Source organism: Myxine glutinosa, chromosome 8, assembly GCF_964187855.1.
Source record: "Myxine glutinosa chromosome 8, kmMyxGlut1.1, whole genome shotgun sequence".
NCBI lineage: Eukaryota > Metazoa > Chordata > Myxini > Myxiniformes > Myxinidae > Myxine > Myxine glutinosa.
In genome coordinates, this window is record NC_136268.1 from 69,504,675 (window position 1) to 69,525,304 (window position 20,630).

Sequence of the window (20,630 nt, forward strand, 5' to 3'; positions counted from 1 at the left end):
CCAGACCCCTCCACGATCTCCACCCCTTCACCATCCAGACTCCTCCACCATCCAGACCCCTCCATGATCCCCACCCCTCCACCATCCCCACCCCTCCACCATCCCCACCCCTCCACCATCCAGACCCCTCCACCATCCCGACACCTCCACCATCTCCACTCCTCCACGATCCCCACCCCTCCACCATCCAGACTCCTCCACCATCCAGACCCTTCCACGATTCCCACCCCTCCACCATCGCGACCCCTCCCCGACCTTTTATTTCTGTGGAATTGCACCAAAAGAACGTCGCGACCGGCCCAGTGCGCTTGCGCGTGAAGCCCATTAAAAGTTTGGGGTCGCAAGGCACTGGCGCAGAGGGTTCGAAGCACTACGATCCCCGGTACCCTCAGCCCTGCTCGCCCCTCGTCTCGGTCACGATGGAGGGTCTGAGTGGTCGCTTCACGTCCCGCACTCAGGTAACCAGCTTTCTTGTCCTGTCTGCGGCCGTTCTGTGCACTTTGCTTCGACAAAACTTTCGCAAGATCCTCGGGAGTCGCGGATCTTGCGCGACAACATTTGTATGAAATGCGCATTTGTGAAAGTGGGAATAATGGGGATAAAGCACCACCTAGGGCTTCCAAAGCAACGCGTGTGGACGCTCCTCCAGCGACCGATGTCCATCAATGTGGTCCAGGACCCTTCGTTCCCCACGAAGACCTTTACGTGCTCAACGTCCATTTTCGTGCTGAAGTTGATAATTACACGAAACGTGAATCCGATGTGTAAAATGTTTATTCTCTTCATTTTGATTGTTTATTGATGTTTATCTTCACTTTCTGTTTCTTTTACAAAGTGCTGTGTGTTTGGAGGATTGTCGGTGTGCGCCTGGGACACCGTGGTACAAGATTAACTGGGACGTGCGCAGACACGTGTGAACCCAACGATTCGAAAAGTCACAGATACATTTTCTATCCCACTGATAAGAGGAAAAGGTACGTGTAGTGAGATATATGGAGGAGACTCATTCTTACCTGGTATGCACAGACTACAGTCATATGTAGTGAGGAGACTTGACCTTACCTGGTTTGTACAGTCGGATGCCACGAGGAGACTCGATGTACCTGGTATACACAGTCGGATGTCATGAGGAGACTCGACGTTACCTGGTCTGGTATGCATTGTCGGATATCACGAAGAGACTCGATCTACCTGGTATGCATAGTAGGATGTCATGAGGAGACTCGATCTACCTGGTATGCATAGTAGGATGTCATGAGGAGACTCGATCTACCTGGTATGCACAGTCGGGTGTCACGAGGAGACTCGATCTTACCTGGTTTGTACAGTCGGATGCCATGAGGAGACTCGATGTACCTGGTATACACAGTCGGATGTCATGAGGAGACTCGACGTTACCTGGTCTGGTATGCATTGTCGGATATCACGAAGAGACTCGATCTACCTGGTATGCATAGTAGGATGTCATGAGGAGACTCGATCTACCTGGTATGCACAGTCGGGTGTCACGAGGAGACTCGATCTTACCTGGTTTGTACAGTCGGATGCCACGAGGAGACTCGATGTACCTGGTATACACAGTCGGATGTCATGAGGAGACTCGACGTTACCTGATCTGGTATGCATTGTCCGATATCACGAAGAGACTCGATCTTACCTGGTATGCAGATGTAGAGAGCAGACTCAATCTTATCTTGTGCATTTAGTAATACGTATGTTAGTATGGAAACACATTTCTACCTGGTACGTGTGGTCGGATGTCGTTAAGAAACTCAATCTTTAATACCTGGTACTACGAGGAAACGTCCTTCATCGATTAAAGGTTTATTACCCTGTGCTCGTGAAGCGAAAAGCGGGGTTAAGCATTCATCATCCGTACGTGTGCCGTGTGCCGTACGTGTGCTGTGTGCCGTACGTGTGCTGTGTGCCGTACGTGTGCCATGTGCCGTACGTGTGCTGTGTGCCGTACGTGTGCTGTGTGCCGTATGTGTGCTATGTGCCGTGTGCTGTGTGCCGTACGTGTGCTGTGTGCCGTACGTGTGCTGTGTGCCGTACGTGTGCTGTGTGCCGTACGTGTGCTGTGTGCCGTACGTGTGCTATGTGCCGTACGTGTGCCATGTGCCGTACGTGTGCTGTGTGCCGTACTTGTGCTGTGTGCCATACGTGCGCCATGTGCTGTACGTGTGCTATGTGCCATGTGCTGTGTGCCGTACGTGCGCCGTGTGCCGTACGTGTGCCGTGTGCCGTGTCCCGTACGTGTGCCGTGTCTGCATTTTAAAAATTAATTTTCTCGGCAACCGTTGGTCCGATGGACACGAAATTTTCACCATAGGAGGACCTCCCTCCTCCTTTCGAATATTTTAATGATAATCATGACGTCATAGGTCATGTGGTACAGGTGCCATCTTGGAAAAACCGAAAAATGTTGCACCTCTATTTCTCCAAAACCGCTGCATGGAAAAAATTGAAACGTGGCTCATTGTAAATAACTCCATATGGGGAATAGGTGTTGTTAAAGATGACGTCATTAGTGCCATAAATATGACGTCATAATTCGACAGGGACAACGCTTAGTCTTAGTCTGATCCACGCTTAGTCTGATCAGTTTGAAATGTATTGAGCGTGATCTATGCAACAATTATATTAGAGAATATAAATTTATGATGTCATCGCTCACATGGTCTGGCAGCCATATTGGATGAAAGAAAAAAAATGTTCAAAAACAGAAGAGTTGGCTCGCAATAAGTTGACTGCGCAGGGTAAGTACAATCTAGTTGTCCGAGGTTCCGAGCAAACAGATCCTGCATGGATGCAAATTCTCCCGCTTCAAGTCGCTTCCATCCATGTTTGTTACCCACAGTAGAATACCTGCAGCCCTCTTGATCAAATACCAACATCGGCCTTGAATGTAGATTTACCAAAAATGTATCTTAAAATTGCCTACACCTTCTAGCGTCATTATTGTGCCACAAATGATGTTTATCATCACCTTGAGGACATCACAAAAATACTTTGCCTTGTGCTCATGGTTTGTGTGCACCTGGGGCTGCTTGGTTGCCTTTTCAGTTTGTGAACACCAAATATGTCATTTGCATATTCTGGGCATCACACATTGATGATTGCCCACCTACCCTCACTCTAAATACCCAACATACATCAGTGTTTTTAATGAGCACAGTGAAGACGGAATCGTGCGTCGGGTTCCCTTCGTCATGTTAGGGTCGCAGTGGGTTTACCTGTTTGTGTTCCAATCTGAATACCAGACTTGTGATGTTCTGAACCCAGGTTCAAGTCTTATGTACCACGTGTGTTCGTTCGTCCATTGTCTACTGATGACCTTGTGATTCATTTCAACTCGTCGTGCTTATCTCTTGCTTCGCTGATGGGTTTAATCAAAGGACAGCATGTTGTACTTCACAAACATATCGCATGTCTAGTCTACCTGTGTCTCAATGAGGATTTAAAAAAACTAACAACGGTACCCGCCCTATGGGCGGGGCTTCAATTGGGAGGCCCAAATGAAAAGGCAAAATGTCAGAAATTGAGGACTTTTTTTATTTTAAACGATTCATATAAACATCCGTTGAATCATATCACACGCAAATCATCAAAATCTAAACAGTACATGGCGCCCATTTTGAAAAAAGCTTGAATTCTGAAAAACGAAAGCGACCGCTACACGTCTTTCTCAGTCGCACGTTTATGTGTGAAGAGTGCGCGCCGAATCTGTAACATGAAAGCGGCCGCTACACCTGTTTCTCAGTCGCTTTGCACACGCTGCCATGTTACTTCGGAGCCGCACGTTTACATACGAAGAGTTCGTCAGGGGTCGATCTACTCTCTCCTGGTACGTAGAATTTCAACAAAAGCCACATCACTGTTCATATCGGTAAATATTATTCCATCATGTTTGGAAAAACTGGAAAATTGGAAAACTTGGAAAAACAATATAGCCTATTTTACTTCAGGGGGTCCTAGGATTACCCACCCAAACCATCGTTGCGATCGGTTCAGCCATTTTTGCGGTACCTTCGAACAGACAGACGGACAGACGGACATTTGGTGAATTATAGTAAGATGAAGTGAAATGCGTGAAAAAGGGATTTTCTATAACACGTTGTTGTTGCTATAGTTGTCGTGGCTCTGGTTGTTGTTACCTCCACCACCAAAGGTGGATGGAGGTTATGTTTTCACCCATGTCTGTCTGTTCGTTTGTTTGTGAACAAGATATCTCAAAAAGTTGTGGATGGATTTGGACGAAATTTGGCAGAGATGTAGCGTATGTTACAAGGACGAAATGATTAGATTTTGGTGAAGATCCGGATTCGGATCCGGCTACGAGAATTTTTAAATGATTCTTCACCATTGGGAGATAGGGACAAAAACGATACATAGCAGGATATCTCAAAAAGTTGTGGACGGATTCGGACGAAACCTGTTGGACATGTGTGTTTGATAAGGAAGATTCGATTCGATTTTGGTGAATATCCGGATCCGTGTAAAATTGCTCCTTCCATGTAAAATTAGATATTTTGTTATTGCTTCAATAAGTATTACTATATATAACTTTGTGTGCTCCTTCCATGTAAAATTAGACATTTTGTTATTGCTTTAATAAGTATTACTATGTATAACTTTGTGTGCTCCTTCCATGTAAAATTAGATATTTTGTTATTGCTCCAATAAGTATTGCTATATATACAGTGCGTATCAAAAAAAAGGTAATCCGAATTCAAGGGGTTAATATGCAAAGGTTATTTATTTTGACAATTTACATGTGGTTTACTAATTAAGAGGAGATCCTCAGCTTTCCATTGATACCTTCCATGCATCATTGCTGTCACACATGACCGAGTACATGTTCATTGAAAATGACAAGTTCAAATCGCATTTTTACAAGTTTGGCTAATCGATGCAAGTCAGGATAATTGGTGCAAAATGAACGTCAGATGTGAACTTTTCTCAGGAATGATTGGCCTTTATGCACCCACACCTTCAACATGTCCACCTCCCCTTTCAACACAAAGCTCACAGCGGCGGAGCATGCCCTGAACTGCTTGTCTCACCATAGCCGGGTCATTGCGCAAAGATCCACTTCATGTCGAATACGGCCCTGCAATTCGTCAAGATCACGGGGAGGAGTTACGAACACCTTGTTCTTTAAATGTCCCCAAAGGAAATAATCACATGGTGTGAGGTCAGGTGATCTTGGCGGCCATTCCACTGCATGGTTGAGGGCGATGACCCGGTCTCCAAAGAGTTCCCTCGGTCGATCTCGGACAGCGATAAGACGATGTGCTGGGGCGTCGTCTTGGGCCCACCAGAGATATCTGAAGACACAACGAACCTGTCGCTCAAAGTTCTCCTCCAGCTGTGGTAAAACTTCATCATTGATCATCTGCAGATACCTGTTACCATTGACATTCCTTTGAAAGAAAAATGGTCCGATCACCTGACCACTTCCACAAAGTCCCAACCAAACAGTCCACTTTTGCCGATTCATGTTGGTGTCAAAATTAAATTCCGGTGGTTGTCCTGTCGATGCATATTCAAGAACATTATGGGTATTGACCTTGCCATCCATGGCGAAAGCAGCTTCGTCGCCGATAACGAGATACCGCAGGAAATTGACATCTGCTTCGCAACATGCTATCAACCATCCGGCAAGCACCAGCCTCCTGGCAAAATCCTCTGGCGTAAGTTGATGCCGGATGTGAATCCGATATGGATGTTGGTGGAGGTCCAGTCTTGTGATTCGTTTGAATGTTGCCGAAGGCAATCCCATCCCATTTTGTCTTGCGCTGGTATCCCTAGGATGCTCCAAATCTTGCTGCCTTACTGCTGCAATGTTCATTTCCGATCGCCCAGTGCACCTCCTTTCAGAATTCCCCTTGTTGCAGTTGAGGCTAGTGCCATGCTCTTGGTATTTTCTAACATTCGCCCAGATGGTTTTGGCTGCTGGAGGCTCTCATTCTGGGAAATGTTCCCTGAACGCATCACGAGCTCGCTGCAAACTTCCAGTTTGGTGAAAGGTTGTAACCACGAAGGTCCGCTGTTCAGTCGTAAGTTGAACCATCTTTTCAATGACTCAGACTGTCTCTAAACCCATACACTGTAGGCCCATCTTAAATACCCATCTTAAACAAAGGATGACGCAACCGACGATTACCAGGCCAGCTTAACAATTTTACATAAGCAACTTGGCAGTCGACAAGTAATGCGTCCATTTCAAACTGTCTTGCACCGATTAGCCAAACTTGTAAAAATGCGATTTGAACTTGTCATTTTCAATGAACATGTACTCGGTCATGTGTGACAGCAATGATGCATGAAAGGCATCAATGGAAAGCTGAGGATCTCCTCATAATTGTTAACCACATGTAAATTGTCACACTGAATAACCTTTGTATATTAACCCCTTGAATTCGGACTACCTTTTTTTTGATACGCACTGTGTATATATATATATATATATATATATATATATATATATATATATATATATATATATATATATATATATGTATATAAAACTGTGTGCTCCTTCCATGTCCGTCACACTTTATTCTAAAAGTACCACTGACTGGTGAAGGCTGCTCCTGCTGTCGTACCCTTGCAACTTCTACTTTAAAGCTCATAATCCTGCTTCTTCCTCTTCCCTTCATGAAAGACAAGCTTATAAAACTTGCACATTTATGATTAAAAGGAAAATATTTATTGCTTCAAGTAAATCGACTTTTAACTTCCAACCTTACCATTTTTATTATTCTATGACAGCAGGGACTCTTGATTTTAGAATAAAGTGTGATGCATGTACACACACACACTGCTATGTTGGAACCCATCTGTGGATCGGTCCCATCGGCCGATGGGTCTGCGCCATCTGCGGATGTGTTGTTCACCTTGAAGGAATGTGTATGCATCATAATTCATCTCTGTTAAATTCTGTTTAACGTATTGTATCCGTATTCCGTAAATTGTATCCGTAATTGTATCCGTATTGTATCCGTAAATTCTGTTTAACGTATTGTATTGTTTGTGTTAAAAATCATCTCTGTTAAATTCCTACCACATGTAATTCCAATGACTGTGTACCTGATTGAAGAGCACCATTCTGTCAACACATTCCTTCAAGGTGAACAACACATCGGCAGATGGCGCAGACCCATCGTCCGATGGGTCTGCATTGTCATTTCTCGTGCATCCACAGATGGGTCAGACCCATCGGCCGATGGGACCGATCCACAGATGGGTTCCAACAGCTATACGATAGACATTTACATGGAGAGAATTGGGGTGCCCCCACCACCCTAACCCCCTAGGACTATCATTTTTTTTACCCCCGAAAAACCCCACCACTCCACCCCCTCCTACCCCATCCATCGTGCACCCTCCAAGTACACCCACCAGTTTTCAACTCATTCCGTCCAGCTGTTAAGCAGTGCACACAAGTAAAACCAACACACAAACAGTTTGATATTCAGCATAAGTAGAAGGGGGAGGGGGCATGTGTATGTACATATTTACATAGTTGAGTTACATTTGTATTGTACACCGCACCTTTCGTATGCCATCTCCAGGCGCTGCATAACGTCATTGCCGGGCACCGAAGGGGGCTCGGCAATGACGTGCGCTGAAAGGGAGTACTCAGTTTTCACTTTGGTTGTTTTCTTGTTTTCTTTCTTGTTTGTTTGTTTGTCCGGGCGATATCTCAGCCATCCTTTGAGCTAGGAAGCTGAAATTTCGGCTGTGAGCAAGTACTTTGTCAAAAACATTTTTTTTTGGATTAATCAATTAATTGATGAGTTATTTAATTATTAGCGATTAATTAAGTACTTATACATTTCCTTCATTATCTCAGGCACCTTTTGAGTTAGGAAGCTGGTATTTGGACATGCCAATGACCAAGTGATTTGGCTGCAAAGGCTATTTTTGATTTATTGATTAATCAATTAATCGATTAATTATTTAATTATTCGATTAATGACTAAACATTTTTTTTTTTTTTAAGTTACAGATTCGGATGAAATGGTGGTGGTTTATGTGTTCTATTAGCCAATTGATTAATTATTTGATTTTTTATGATTATTATTTCTTTATTTTCATTATTGATCATTTATTTATTTTCTTTCTCATCTGGCCAATATCTCAGGCACCTTTTGAGCTAGGAAGCTGATATTTGGACATGACAATGACCAAGTGATTTGGCCGTAAAGGGTATTTTTGATTTATTGATTAATCAGTTAATCGATTAATTATTTATTGATTGATAAATTAATTATTCAATTTGTTAATTAATGACTTATTTAGTTAAATTTGTTTTAAATTTATTTGGTTAAATTTATTTAAAATTTATTTATTTTATTTTATTTTTATTTATTTTTTTTTTTTAATATATTTATTTTATATATTTTTATTTTTTATATATTTTTTATTTAAAATTTATTTAAAAGTTAAATTCTAAAAGTTACATCTTCGGATGAAGCACTAGTGGTTTCGTTATGCTATTAGCCAATTGATTAAGAAAATATTTTATGACTGTTTTATTGATTTTAATTATGCAATTCATCAATTTAATATTGTGCACCTCTCCCTCCCAATGCAGTCTCTATGAGCTGCACGGCGGTATTGCTGGGCGCCAGAGGTGCCGTGGCAATGCCGCGCTGGAGGATATTTAATTATTTGGCATGGGGGCGGTGTACTTTGAATGTATCTGTACTTGTTCAAAATCCTTTTCACCGTAACTATACATTTTCACACTCACTTTGCCTATGATGCTTTAGACTCGGCCATGTTATTACTCCCACCAGGGAGTAATGCATTCGTGTGTTCGTATGTTCGCGTATGTGTTCGTATGTTCATGTGTTCGTGAACAAGATATCTGGAAAAATTCTGAACGGATTTGGATGAAAGTTGGTGGGATGATTGCCCTTGGGATAAGGAAGAATTGATTAGTTTTTGGTGAAGCTCAGGATATTATTCCGGATCCAGGAATTTTTTGAAGGATTTTTTACCATTGGAAGATAGGGCTCAGCAGCGGCCACGCACACCAGCGGCCACGCGCTCTACTGAGTGGCGTTCTAGTTATTATTATTACTCTCGCCAGAAGAGAGGGTATTGTATTTGAGTCCGTTTGTTTGTCTGTTTGTTTGTCCGCACAGAATAACTAGAATAGCACAGAATAACTATTTTTGTTTGTCTTCCTGCAATACACAGACTAAACCTTTTTCAGCAAGTAATGCACAATCTCCACCACTCAGAGGCTGGATACTTTGCTACATTGAACAGAATTTGCATATTGGGTCATTGAATTGGTTCACCAATCAAAACCTAGCAGCATAATGTTTTTGAGGTCAAAACTCAAAGGGTCAAAGGTCAAGGTTACATAAAATCATTCGTTTTCATCCGATTGCCTTGAAATTGGAACAGTGCTTGCATATTAGGTTAATGAATCCTATTGTTTGAGGTCAAAAGGTTCAAACTTAAAGTAACATAAAATCATAAATTTTCATCCTAATAAGTTTAAATTAGAATAGGATTTGCATATTGGGTCACAGTATTTGTTTACAAAAACTTTTAAAATAATGATCGACTTAGCCGTTTTGATACGTTCCTGGTTTCCATGACAACATTTTCACCCCATTATAATTTCAAGTGGGTCTTTTTGAGAATTTATTATTTCCGTACCTATTTATATAGATATCAAATTGTAACTTACGCAGATTATTTGTATGTATGTGTAGTATATGTGAGTAAAATCTGGTCAACATTAGTCAAACGTCAAGGTCAAGGCTATCTGAAACATGCAAAACACCTAGTAGGCCCCGATTAGAAAGTATCAGCCAAATTTGTTATGCATAAGAATCAATCATATAAAACACTTTATAGTTCAAATTTTTGAAATTGCCAAATTGCTGTTTCCATGGCAACTATTGTTTCTTTGTATTTCACAAGTATTTGTGCTATGTATGACAACCTTCTTGTTAATATAATTATTTTGTAACAACATTAAAATTATCATTGTGTCATTACCATTATGCAATTATCATCAGACAGAATTGATTAATTTGTGGTTATAATAAATTTTACTTCCATTATGTGTGTAGACCAGAAACTTTTAGCCTAATACAATGACCATGTGTAAAAAAATATGCATGTGCAAGTCCAATGTTCTCCAAGTTTCCCTCAGGCGAGTATTAAATAATGGTAGTTTTCTTTAGGTAGATAAGTGTACCGAAGGAATTCACTATGTCTACATCATCACAAAGCTGTATCTCCATCAGGAATTCGCTATATCTACATCATTATGAAGCTGTATCTCCATCAGGAATTCGCTATATCTACATCATTATGAATCTGTATCTCCATCAGGAATTCGCTATATCTACATCATTATGAAGCTGTATCTCCATCAGGAATTCGCTATATCTACATCATTATGAAGCTGTATATCCATCAGGAATTCGCTATATCTACATCATTATGAAGCTGTATCTCCATCAGGAATTCGCTATATCTACATCATTATGAAGCTGTATCTCCATCAGGAATTTTCTACACTTACATAATCATGAATCTGTATCTCCATAAGGAATTTGCTATATCTACATCATTATGAAGCTGTATCGTCATCAGGCATTCGCTATGTCTACATCATCACAAAGCTGTATGTACATCACGAATTCCATATTTCGGGACAAAGCTTCGCGCACTTAGTTCAGGAACAATAACAAGATTGTCTTGCGCACAAAAGTAAAACAAACCGTGCAAAAAAAACAAAATAAAACTAAAAACCGTGCACAAGCTTTCTGGTGGCTTCAGAACTGTCACTTGGAACTCTGTCCCACTAAGAAATCCCCCCAAATCGGAAATCTTCCCCACTCGGAAATCATTGTAATCATATTAGCAGCTCACTCCGGAAAGCTACACTGGGATGGAAGCTACACAAGACAAGGCCAGACAAGACAACTCCAGACAAACACCAATCTCTCGCACTCGGAAATCTCTCGCACTCGGAAATCCCTTTTACACTCGGAATCCTTCCTACACTTGGAACTCTCTTGCACACTCCAAACTGTCTCGCACACTCGGAACTCTCTCCCACACTCAACTTTCTCCCACTTTATATCTCTTAAGGTTTCGTGAATGTTGTATCAAATCTTCCAAACATTCTTTCTTTCATAAACACTTCGCCCCAGTGTAATTATAACACCCGAACAAACATGTCTTCATTTCTTCCAAGGAATCTTTATTCCTTGATGTACAATGTTGATGTTTTTTTTGGAAGTTTGTACCATCACGACGTCCGCGTTCATTGTTTCATGTGGTTTTGTTTTACTTCTCCATTAAGGACAAACCATATCGTCGGGTGTAGTGAGGTTCAGGTTGGAAATTATTTTCCTTTTTTTGTTCACATCTTTCTGATGATGGAGGTTGGAAATGCTTTAGAAACCATATTTATTTTCATTTAATGCGTATATTGTAGTTGTACTTGCTCCATAACCAGGAGGGTGAGGTGTGCAAGGTTTGCGTAGTGTGCAGGAGGGGGTAGGGGATCTGGGGGAATAAGAGGACAGTGTACATTTGAAACAGTCTCTTGGTTAGTGAAATCATCTTTTCATAGTCTATTGCTTTTTATGTTGTAATCAGAGCCATAATGATGTACACATTTCAGACTTGTTTGCACTGACGAGCCATCTGGAGTGCAATACAAATATTGCAAAGGCAATTTTAAAACATAGCCCCATGGGGGACTGGCGGTTATTTCCCCATGGTTTCTGAGAAGGTTTTTAAATAAGTTACCTGAATTTTTTAGGCAAACTCCCCCCTTTCCAGCCTCTTGTAGGGGGGCGGATCTGGATGGGGAGCACAACCCCATGAGACCTTAATGTTCTGATGTATCACACCAAATTTGGTCCATATCGGTCATGTAGTTTGTGAGAAAAAGATGGTTTAGTGAATATGAGGGATTAGGGGAGGGAGCATGTGGCCCCCTTTCCAGGGGAGAAATGGCCATGGGGAGCACAACTTACGGTTAGGGCATGGTCATGATGCTGCATAGCATTTGGTCTGGATTCGGTTGTCCATTTCGGAGAATAAGATTTTTGAATGAAATACCAATATTTGGGACAATACCCCACTAACCTCCTTTAAATGGGCAGATCTGGATTGGGGGGGGGGGGGGGGGAGACATCCCCATGACACCTTACTGTCCTGATGCATTCATTGTACCAGGTTTGGTCCGTATCACTCAGGTAGTTGCGGAGACGATGTTGTAGTGAAAATGAGGGAATCAGGTAGGGAGCCCGTGGCCCCCTTTCCACAGGAGATATGGCCATGGGGAGCACAACTTAAGGTTAGGGCATGGTCCCAATGCCTCGTGGTGAGTTTGGTCTGATTCTGTCTGGCGGTTTCTGAGATTTTTGAATGAAATGCCAATACTTGGGGCAAAACTCCCTTCAATCCCCATTATAGGTGGCGCATCCGGAAGGGAAGCACAACCCCATGAAACCTTGCTGTCCTGATGCATCTTACCAAATTTGGTCCATATCGGTCTGGCAATTCATGAGATGTTTTAGTCAAATGTTAACGGACGTACGGCCTGACACCGGGACCCACTCTATATTATTTTGGAGAAATAACCTAATAAACAAAAGCAAATGTATTTTAATGAAAGATAAAGACCAATAAAGCAATGTTGTAATTCTGTTTGTTTGTTTTTCAAATAGAGAGCATTAAATCATACAAAAGTAGTTTTGAAGGGTTTTTTTGGGGCACATTCCATGTGTTTATTCCTTTGAACAATCATATCATTTTGACACCAATCATATCATGAACAATCATATCTCTACAAATGTCACGTTTGATTCAGCTATTATTATTTTGGCTTTTTCCTCCAACAAGATGGTACATCCCCAAATAAGGAATTGAGTTGTGCAGACTGTTCTGGGGAGGAATGGGGGAGGAAGGTGTGGGGCTAAATTGGTGAATTTAAATATATTAAATTGGTGAGAAAAAGGAGAGTTGGGGAGGATTGGGAAGAGAAGGTAAGGGACGATAAAACTGGACATCAACTTTCAATAGGTCAGAAATAAAATTCCAGTCCGACCCACTGCTACCCACTCCCAGGCTACTCATCTTGCTCTTTCACATCTTGTGCTTGTCCTTCTCTCTGAGTTGAAGGTGAAATTTGTGACTGGGTCACTGAAGTTCGCCAACCTGTCTTTGTTCCATGGCTTCTGTGACTTCCTTGATTCACATGCCTGTGATAACGCAACAGTCATGTTTAATGTTGCTGAAAAGAAACATATTTCAGAAGAGTTGAAAAGCTACTTCTCAAAAAAGATGTCATATTTCAACAAAACTGCCAACTTGGTGGCACCGGACTCGGTGGTGTGGCCACCCTGAGTCTGGGAGGTCGGTGGTTCAATTCCGACACTGGTTGAGTCATACCAGAGACATTAAAACTAGTACATGTTGCTTCCTCGTTTGATGCTCAGCATTTAGAGGTTAGAACATGGACATGCCTCATAAGTTGACATCCATGGGAATGAGGAAATTTCTCTTTAATTGTGTCACTGAGCGCAGAGAGAAAAATCAACGTTATTAAGATGGTGTCTGCCAGTGTCTCGGGAAGGCTCCCCAGGCTCATTGGCTTTTTGAAGTGTGTGTGTGTGTGTGTGTGTGTGTGTGTGTGTGTGTGTGTGTGTGTGTGTGTGTGTGTGTGTGTGTGTGTGTGTGTGTGTGTGTGTGTGTGTGTGTGTGTGATTTGTGTTGTAGCTGAATGAACCTTAGCCCATGTAGAATGAACATTTTCTGGGAAATAAAACGCATCCGATGTATTATATGAAAAAGGTGTGTGATGTGCGTATGTCCATTGTCCATGCAGGTCGAGTCACAGCAATGGTGCAAGCTCACCCTCACTCTGCTACTACTTCTTGCGCTACTCACAAGGTGCACACTCTCTGAGACACTTTGCGGTTCTGAACTTGTGGACACGCTGCAGTTTGTTTGTGATGACCGTGGATTCTTCTTTGGTACGTTGCACAATATTGTATCAAAAGTATTTTTTTTAATGAGGCAATTTGTGCATCCATGAGCCAATGCTGTCGATGCAAAGTGAGTGATTCATAAAACAATGTGGTAATTGATATCTACCATATAAAACATGTCAGTTTGTGTGTTTGTACAGATGTCTGTCCCCCTTCACAAGGGTACGTTTTAAAGGCCAATCTTTTTTACACGAATGTGTGTTCACTACGGTCTATTTTGAGGATAAAACAAATTTGAAAAACATTTTCCATAAAAGAGTAATTGTCTCTTCTATTGGAATTGTAGACGGTGGTTTGGAAACAGCCACAAGGGCGGTGTATAGAAGCATTTTTTTAAACAACAATAAATACAAGGCGCAGGGAGATGAAATTCGCTGCACGTGATGTGCAACGTGTTCAGAGTAAAATGAGTGTTCATTTACATCTGTATGATATCTAATAAATAAAGATATAAACACACCTGACACTATAGACTGAGGCCTCAGACTTTGGCACGCTCACGAGGCTGCACCGTCTAATAATCTGTTCCAGCCCGTCATTTTTGGCAGACTTTTCACTCTTATTATAATATTACATAAGGCAGATTGAAAGGGAGCAGGTATGTGAGATTTTATCAATGGGTGTGTGGAAGATTTTATCTACATTTTATGTACTGGAAACAGAAAAATGCAGGCTTATGAAGTGGGCAAATTATCATTATCATTCATGGGCAAAATAATGGCCAGTATGAAATAATAATCTCTACTTGACTAAGGTTCAGAGCACACATACACCCTGCAAAAATTACAGCACACACACCTTCATAATCGTCAGATTGCATTTTAAGCATCTGGTTGTGTGTAAGGAAATTCGATACTTATGTGAACATCAGTGGTGTGATATTATTAAAGGGAGCGCTTATGATCAATGCAACACAGAGTACAATGAGTGTGATACCACATTTGCTTTGAGGTGAAAGGGGAACTCAGAACTTTTACAAAGAACGTCCCCTAGAGACAGAGTGTGTGTGGGATCACAGCTCAGACAGAAATTGTATAATCATTGGCAGAATATATCAAGAGCGGACTTTGGACCAAAGCGTGGTATTAACCGTGGCAGCACAACCCGACAAGTGACAAAGCTGGAAAAGGCATCTGTGGGAAATGTTTGGATTTCAATAGCATTGGGTGAGAAGGGTTCACTGCATAGACTGTATCTGGGACTGAATTTGATTTATCTGTTTGAGGTCGAACATTGTGAAAGCAGTTCGGAGCAGCAGTTGACAAAAGCAAAGTTAAAATTTTGATGAAAATGAAAGTGAAGAAAACACACATCTGCAAGGTAATTGGAGAGGGATTATTTTGCACGACGGTCCAGAAGCTCCAACGTGTAACAAGATGGCTGCTGTGAGTGAAAAACATACAAAAAGGGGGACCAACAAGAAAAACGACAGGGACACTAACCAAATTTACCGTGTTAACCGAATTAAACACGAGCCTCGATTCTGTATACAAAACAATAATAATAATAATATTTAATGCCTTGGGCAACTGGTGGGAAAGCTGGTCAATGGCTGGGGATGAAACTCTGGACAATTTGGTGGAAATTTTTGCACCACATTACACTATTGCTCTGCACACCTATTCGTGCTCCAGATGTTTCACCATAAATGGATGATGTCTCATAGGGAATGAATAGCTACTTGTTAATCACCTCACTTGTTCACTTGAATGTTGATTTCAAATCAAAATTTACAAGTTTAAACATCATAAATGTTTTGTCGTTCATGAGCGCCGAAGGTATCTGTTCATTGGTGCTCATAACTATTTTAAAACAATAACCGTTTTATCTGCTGTTCAGGAATGTAACTTTATGCAATGAAAAAAAAACGAGTACATTTCTTCCCTTTCAACACCCCATGAATCTCAAGTGTAAAAACCTTTTCACAAACTTGAATACCGCAATCACTCGTGTATAAGCCGCACTTTCCCTCAATAAACATCCGATCACAATTTGGGGTCTGTATTGTCCACGAGAACGAATGCGAAAGCTCCATTTCTCCAAATTTCTTAGTTCAGCAAAAAACTGCTTTTGAATTAACTGAGTTTCCAGTTCTGAGCTGGAGTTCATTTCTGCAGGAGTTAATTTTTGGGGTTGGGGTTATGCATGTAAATTGGTATTTTCCTGAGAATTTTATCTGAAAAGTGTCCTGCATATTATACATGATAGCGGATTATACAGAGTGATTACGGTACTTCTTTCAAATTTCTTATTGGATATTGAGAGATGAAGCAGGTACTCCATGAGTATTCTGTTCCATTAAAATCCTCTCAGTATAGAAAACTGAGCCCAATGCCCCCCCCTGCCCCCCCCCCAAAAAACATGAGGTTTCATGGGTGGAACTTCCTGACGTTCCATGTCAAAGTCACGACACATCCGTGAGAGCCGCTCTTATTATATGACAGATTCATTGATTGAATGCTGAGCATTTTGATATTCTGGTTTGATTGATCTCATCACATAGTTGCTTTGATTTTTACTGTGGTAGATTCCTTTTTTCTGAACCTCCATCCTCACTTTAAACCTGCAGTGCCACAACACGTACCTCCGAGGAGGGGAGCGCATCGCAGGTCACGAGCTCGGAAGGGCATTGTGGAAGAATGCTGCTTCAAAGGATGCTCATTGCGCCTGCTGGAAATGTACTGCGCTCGACCTTCAAAAGCGGAGCGCGACGTGGCAAGACCAAGGCAGAGACCCCACCGGGCAAGTCAGCACTCAAGGCGTGGATCGCAGTCTAGAGGGCGTGGAAGGAGCCGGTAGATCGACGTTGAAAGAAACGGTTAGATGGGGTGCTAGCGTGAGTTTGAAACGACAGTCTTCTCGGCTGTATCTGACTCTTCATCGGCGCAGACACAGGACGTGAAGCTTTTTGCAGCGGGAAATGCCTTTAACTAACGGATGGGTGACACATCTGGCCAGAAGGCGACGAGCTTCTCGAATTATGTGTCGATTTTATTTGTTTTGCATACCCGTGCAAAGTGAGAGAAAAGATGATTTTGCACATCAGTAGCAATAATTGCTATACATTGTTCTACTTTAAGAGTTTGGGTGAATAGTGTAAGGGAGGATGTGTGGAAGAAAACGAAATGGCGTTTGAGCTGCAGTTTGTGGACCCAATAGGCGATTCTTTGTGAGAAAGGTAATTTTTTCCAGGGACTGCCATGTGTACGATTATTTTGATAACCTAATTGTTTCTAGCACAGGGTAATGTGGTTTTTGCACAAAGGCGTCTTGACTTTCTCTGTGAAATTCAAAAGATATTCCATGAGCATGTCTTTGGATATGGTGGGGTTTAGGAAAACCATTATGCTTGACATCGTAAAACAATTTTTTTTCTTCCTTTATGAAGAATGCAATAAGGTCATTCAACTTCTTTTCCTGCTTATTCAGTGTAGCGCAATGGATGAAATGTAAAGATTTTTTTTTTTGGACAGTCTATATGGCCTTGGCCTGCTTTTGCACACCATTGTGGTAGATTTAGAGGATACAGCCTATTCTTGAGGCACGACTTGCCATATTTCAGTTTTTCTGATACCAAGTGCATAGTTAGTTACCGGATATAAAGGCCACAGGAAGCAGGCTTCCGTCAAATCATTCGCTAGGTGTTTGTGAAAAAACATCATATTCAATGAAAACATTACTTGGACAAAATCACACAATTGGAGGAGACACTGGTATGTACAATTAATGTCTAGGAAGCACCAGCACACCGCATACACGATGACAACAACTCACTTTCTATTGGAAGTCAATCGGTGTGCATGTTTCTTTTTAGTCTTGCTTTTTTTCTTGCCTTTATAATCCCCTTTTGATATTTCTCTTGAGCCGACTTGTTTTATTCCTCCAAAACGACGGGTGATCAAAATGTTCTAGGAACGAGATGCTCACAATAGTCCAAGACAGTCAACTTTTACACACACACACACACACACACACACACACACACACACACACACACACACACACACACACACACACACACTTGTTAATTTTAACACACTTGCTCTATTTGTCCCTATAACTGTCTACGCCTGCACTAAAAATGTATTCAGATTGTTCCTTCGACACATCTCAGTTGCTTCAGTCAGTTTGTTATTGTCAGTCAATTGGTCATGCAAGTGGGATTTCAAATGTTGAAACAGATAATCGCCACTGTGAGCCAGATTCAGGCTATATTGGGTTTTGGGGGGAAGGGGTGTGATGCATCCAACTACTCGAAGCCACAGTCACGAATTGTAATTGGATAAACACGGGCCTTGTGCACAGGCTCATTGACGTAAAAGATGAGGACATTTTTTTTTTCAACATCCCTCGACCTATGTCCTTGATGGTGTGCCACAACTTTTGCTGAAGGCTGGTGTAATATTCTCCTGCGATTTTAGTTTATAGGTGTATCGTCATGCAGCAGGGTTCCGTTGGCATCACAGAAAAATGAGGTCGACAAAATCTTGCCTGCTGAGAGATTGTTCAAGGGTGTGAATTTTTTTGGGTGGACACGTTGACTTGTGCTTCCATTTCCTGGGTTCCAATTTGGTTTCAGGATCACAGTGGTGTGGTTACTGTGATCCTGAAATTTCAGCATCACAGTTATTCTCTGGTTAGCAGACGAACGATAAACTGGCTGGATCTGCATTGCAACATTCGACAAGCTCGTAACATGATGCCGGCCGAAGCTGTTGATCACGAGCTTATGGGAGACCCGTCTCGCTGAGACCACGGACCCATTGGGTCAGCCCCCCATTTGGTGTCTGACCAAATGCTGAATATGAGAGCACACCTTCACAACACATTGATAACATCTCGATGCTCTATTTTATTAAGACGAAAAATTTTGTGACGTCACATATCGACAAAGACTTTACTCTGGAAAAAAAAAAGTGAGATTCATCAAACTAATGGCATATAACAAGCATACATGTGAGTTTTCAAATGAGTAAAAATGTGTGGCTCTACCTAGCGTGGTAACGAATATCTCATTCCAAACCCGTTTTGATTTCCCCTTGACCCGACACATGATTTCAGGGTTTGATTGTTTTTTTTTGCTGAAATTCCCCTTTCTCGGCCGTTTTTACGAAAGACAATTTCGATGACTTTACCAAAAATAACCCAAAACCCACGTTTTTCTTGTGCACCAAACCCTTTTTCCTCCATGTTCCTCCCAAAAACTCAGTACAACACCCATCTCCTCTAGAACTTACATGTCTAGTCACTTTGAGAATGTTCAAGAATTGCTTGTGTTCTACGTCCAGTTACGGTCCCTCGATTACATCACAAGAGGTGTTTTATTATTAGTTTTTGTTTCGCAATGCCTGCGGACCTTGCACTAGACTGGAGACACTGTCCACATTTAAATTGCATCCTCTCTTGCTGCAATTTAATATATATTTTTGCTATTTGTCCCAGGACTTTTGTAAGTAATCGAATCGGCTGCCAAGTGGGCACAAGCACATGCGGAATAAGGCACTATTCATTAAAGATAATAACGACATATACACATAATTATGCATGTGTACCTTTGTAGCGATATGTTGAAGTGGTGCTATGTTTGTTTTATCATATGCATTTTATTAAGATATTATTGTGCCAGACAAGGCGGAGGGATGTAAATGATGCTAGTGGAGAGGAGGTAATGGCAACTGTATGCCAGTATGGCTGTTACTCTTCTTGCCCTAGCGGCTCATGGTGCTAGTTGAAAGGGCTTGAAACACACCTGATCCATGAAGGCACAAGGTGGATTCCACTGCAGTTTGGAATTGTTTAGTTACTTTTGTTGAGAGAGCGTTGTGCCCGTTTGTGCACACAGCAAAGGAATTGCTACTGTCGTCGTTTTGAAATTTTACACTTGAGGCACGTCGTTGCTTTATCATCAAAATGTCCACCAGGTTCCTGGCACTATGATGCAAATTATTTCTTCCTATCACACTTTCCTGCAGATTCATGGTCATCTTATCAGGAACCTGGCTGGACTTGCCACTGTTATGCGAATGTTTTACACACTTGTAAAGCCCATTTGAAGGTCGTGCAGTGAGATGGCTTTGATTTACATCTCCAAAACGACACTCACTCGGGTGCTGTGCCATAAATATTGAAATGTTTTAATTTCTGTTTTTCACCTTCTTTCTTGTACCTAATTTTTCCCCTTTTATGTTTTGTGATATATTGCATTTCCCAAAAGATTTGACGCGATGGAAGGTTACGTGTGTGGTGGAAAGCAAGTATTGTTTTGAAAAATAAAAGTTTGCAATGGTACCTTGTGCTTCTGTGTTTTTCATAAAGCTGGAGTACTAAAAACTTTTAACAAGGATATAACCTTTTTGGTATACACACCTTTCAATCAAGGCTCATGGAAGCCACCAAAGACTGGTGTAAAATACAGTAATATATAATAATTAATATTTTTTAAAAATCGAAACAACTGCAAAACTTTAAGAACAGCATGGAGCTTATCTTAGCAGAAAACATGCTGTACCAGGTGAGCTACACTGCCACTAATGGTAATCATCGTAATATTAATGGTATAATAGCAATAACAGCAGGGTT

General features: G+C 41.5%; 1 protein-coding gene across 1 annotated transcript; it reads left to right on the forward strand.

Moving 5' to 3' along the window:
- Window positions 1–300: 300 nt before the first annotated feature.
- On the forward strand, window positions 301–20,339 carry LOC137432580 (insulin-like growth factor). The gene is made up of 3 exons (XM_068124623.2): window positions 301–458; window positions 13,889–14,036; window positions 16,621–20,339. Exons 1-3 carry the CDS (start codon window positions 420–422, stop codon window positions 16,848–16,850), a joined length of 417 nt encoding a protein of 138 aa, XP_067980724.1. The 5' UTR covers window positions 301–419; the 3' UTR covers window positions 16,851–20,339.
- The last annotated feature ends 291 nt before the right edge of the window (window positions 20,340–20,630 follow it).

What these genes read in the sequence shown, in the direction of transcription:
- LOC137432580 (XM_068124623.2), top strand. Translation starts at nt 420, where the DNA reads ATGGAGGGTCTGAGTGGTCGCTTCACGTCCCGCACTCAG. An exon ending in GCTTCACGTCCCGCACTCAG is followed by an intron (nt 459 to 13,888) that starts GTAACCAGCTTT and finishes TTGTCCATGCAG; the next exon opens with GTCGAGTCACAGCAATGGTG. An exon ending in TGACCGTGGATTCTTCTTTG is followed by an intron (nt 14,037 to 16,620) that starts GTACGTTGCACA and finishes TTAAACCTGCAG; the next exon opens with TGCCACAACACGTACCTCCG.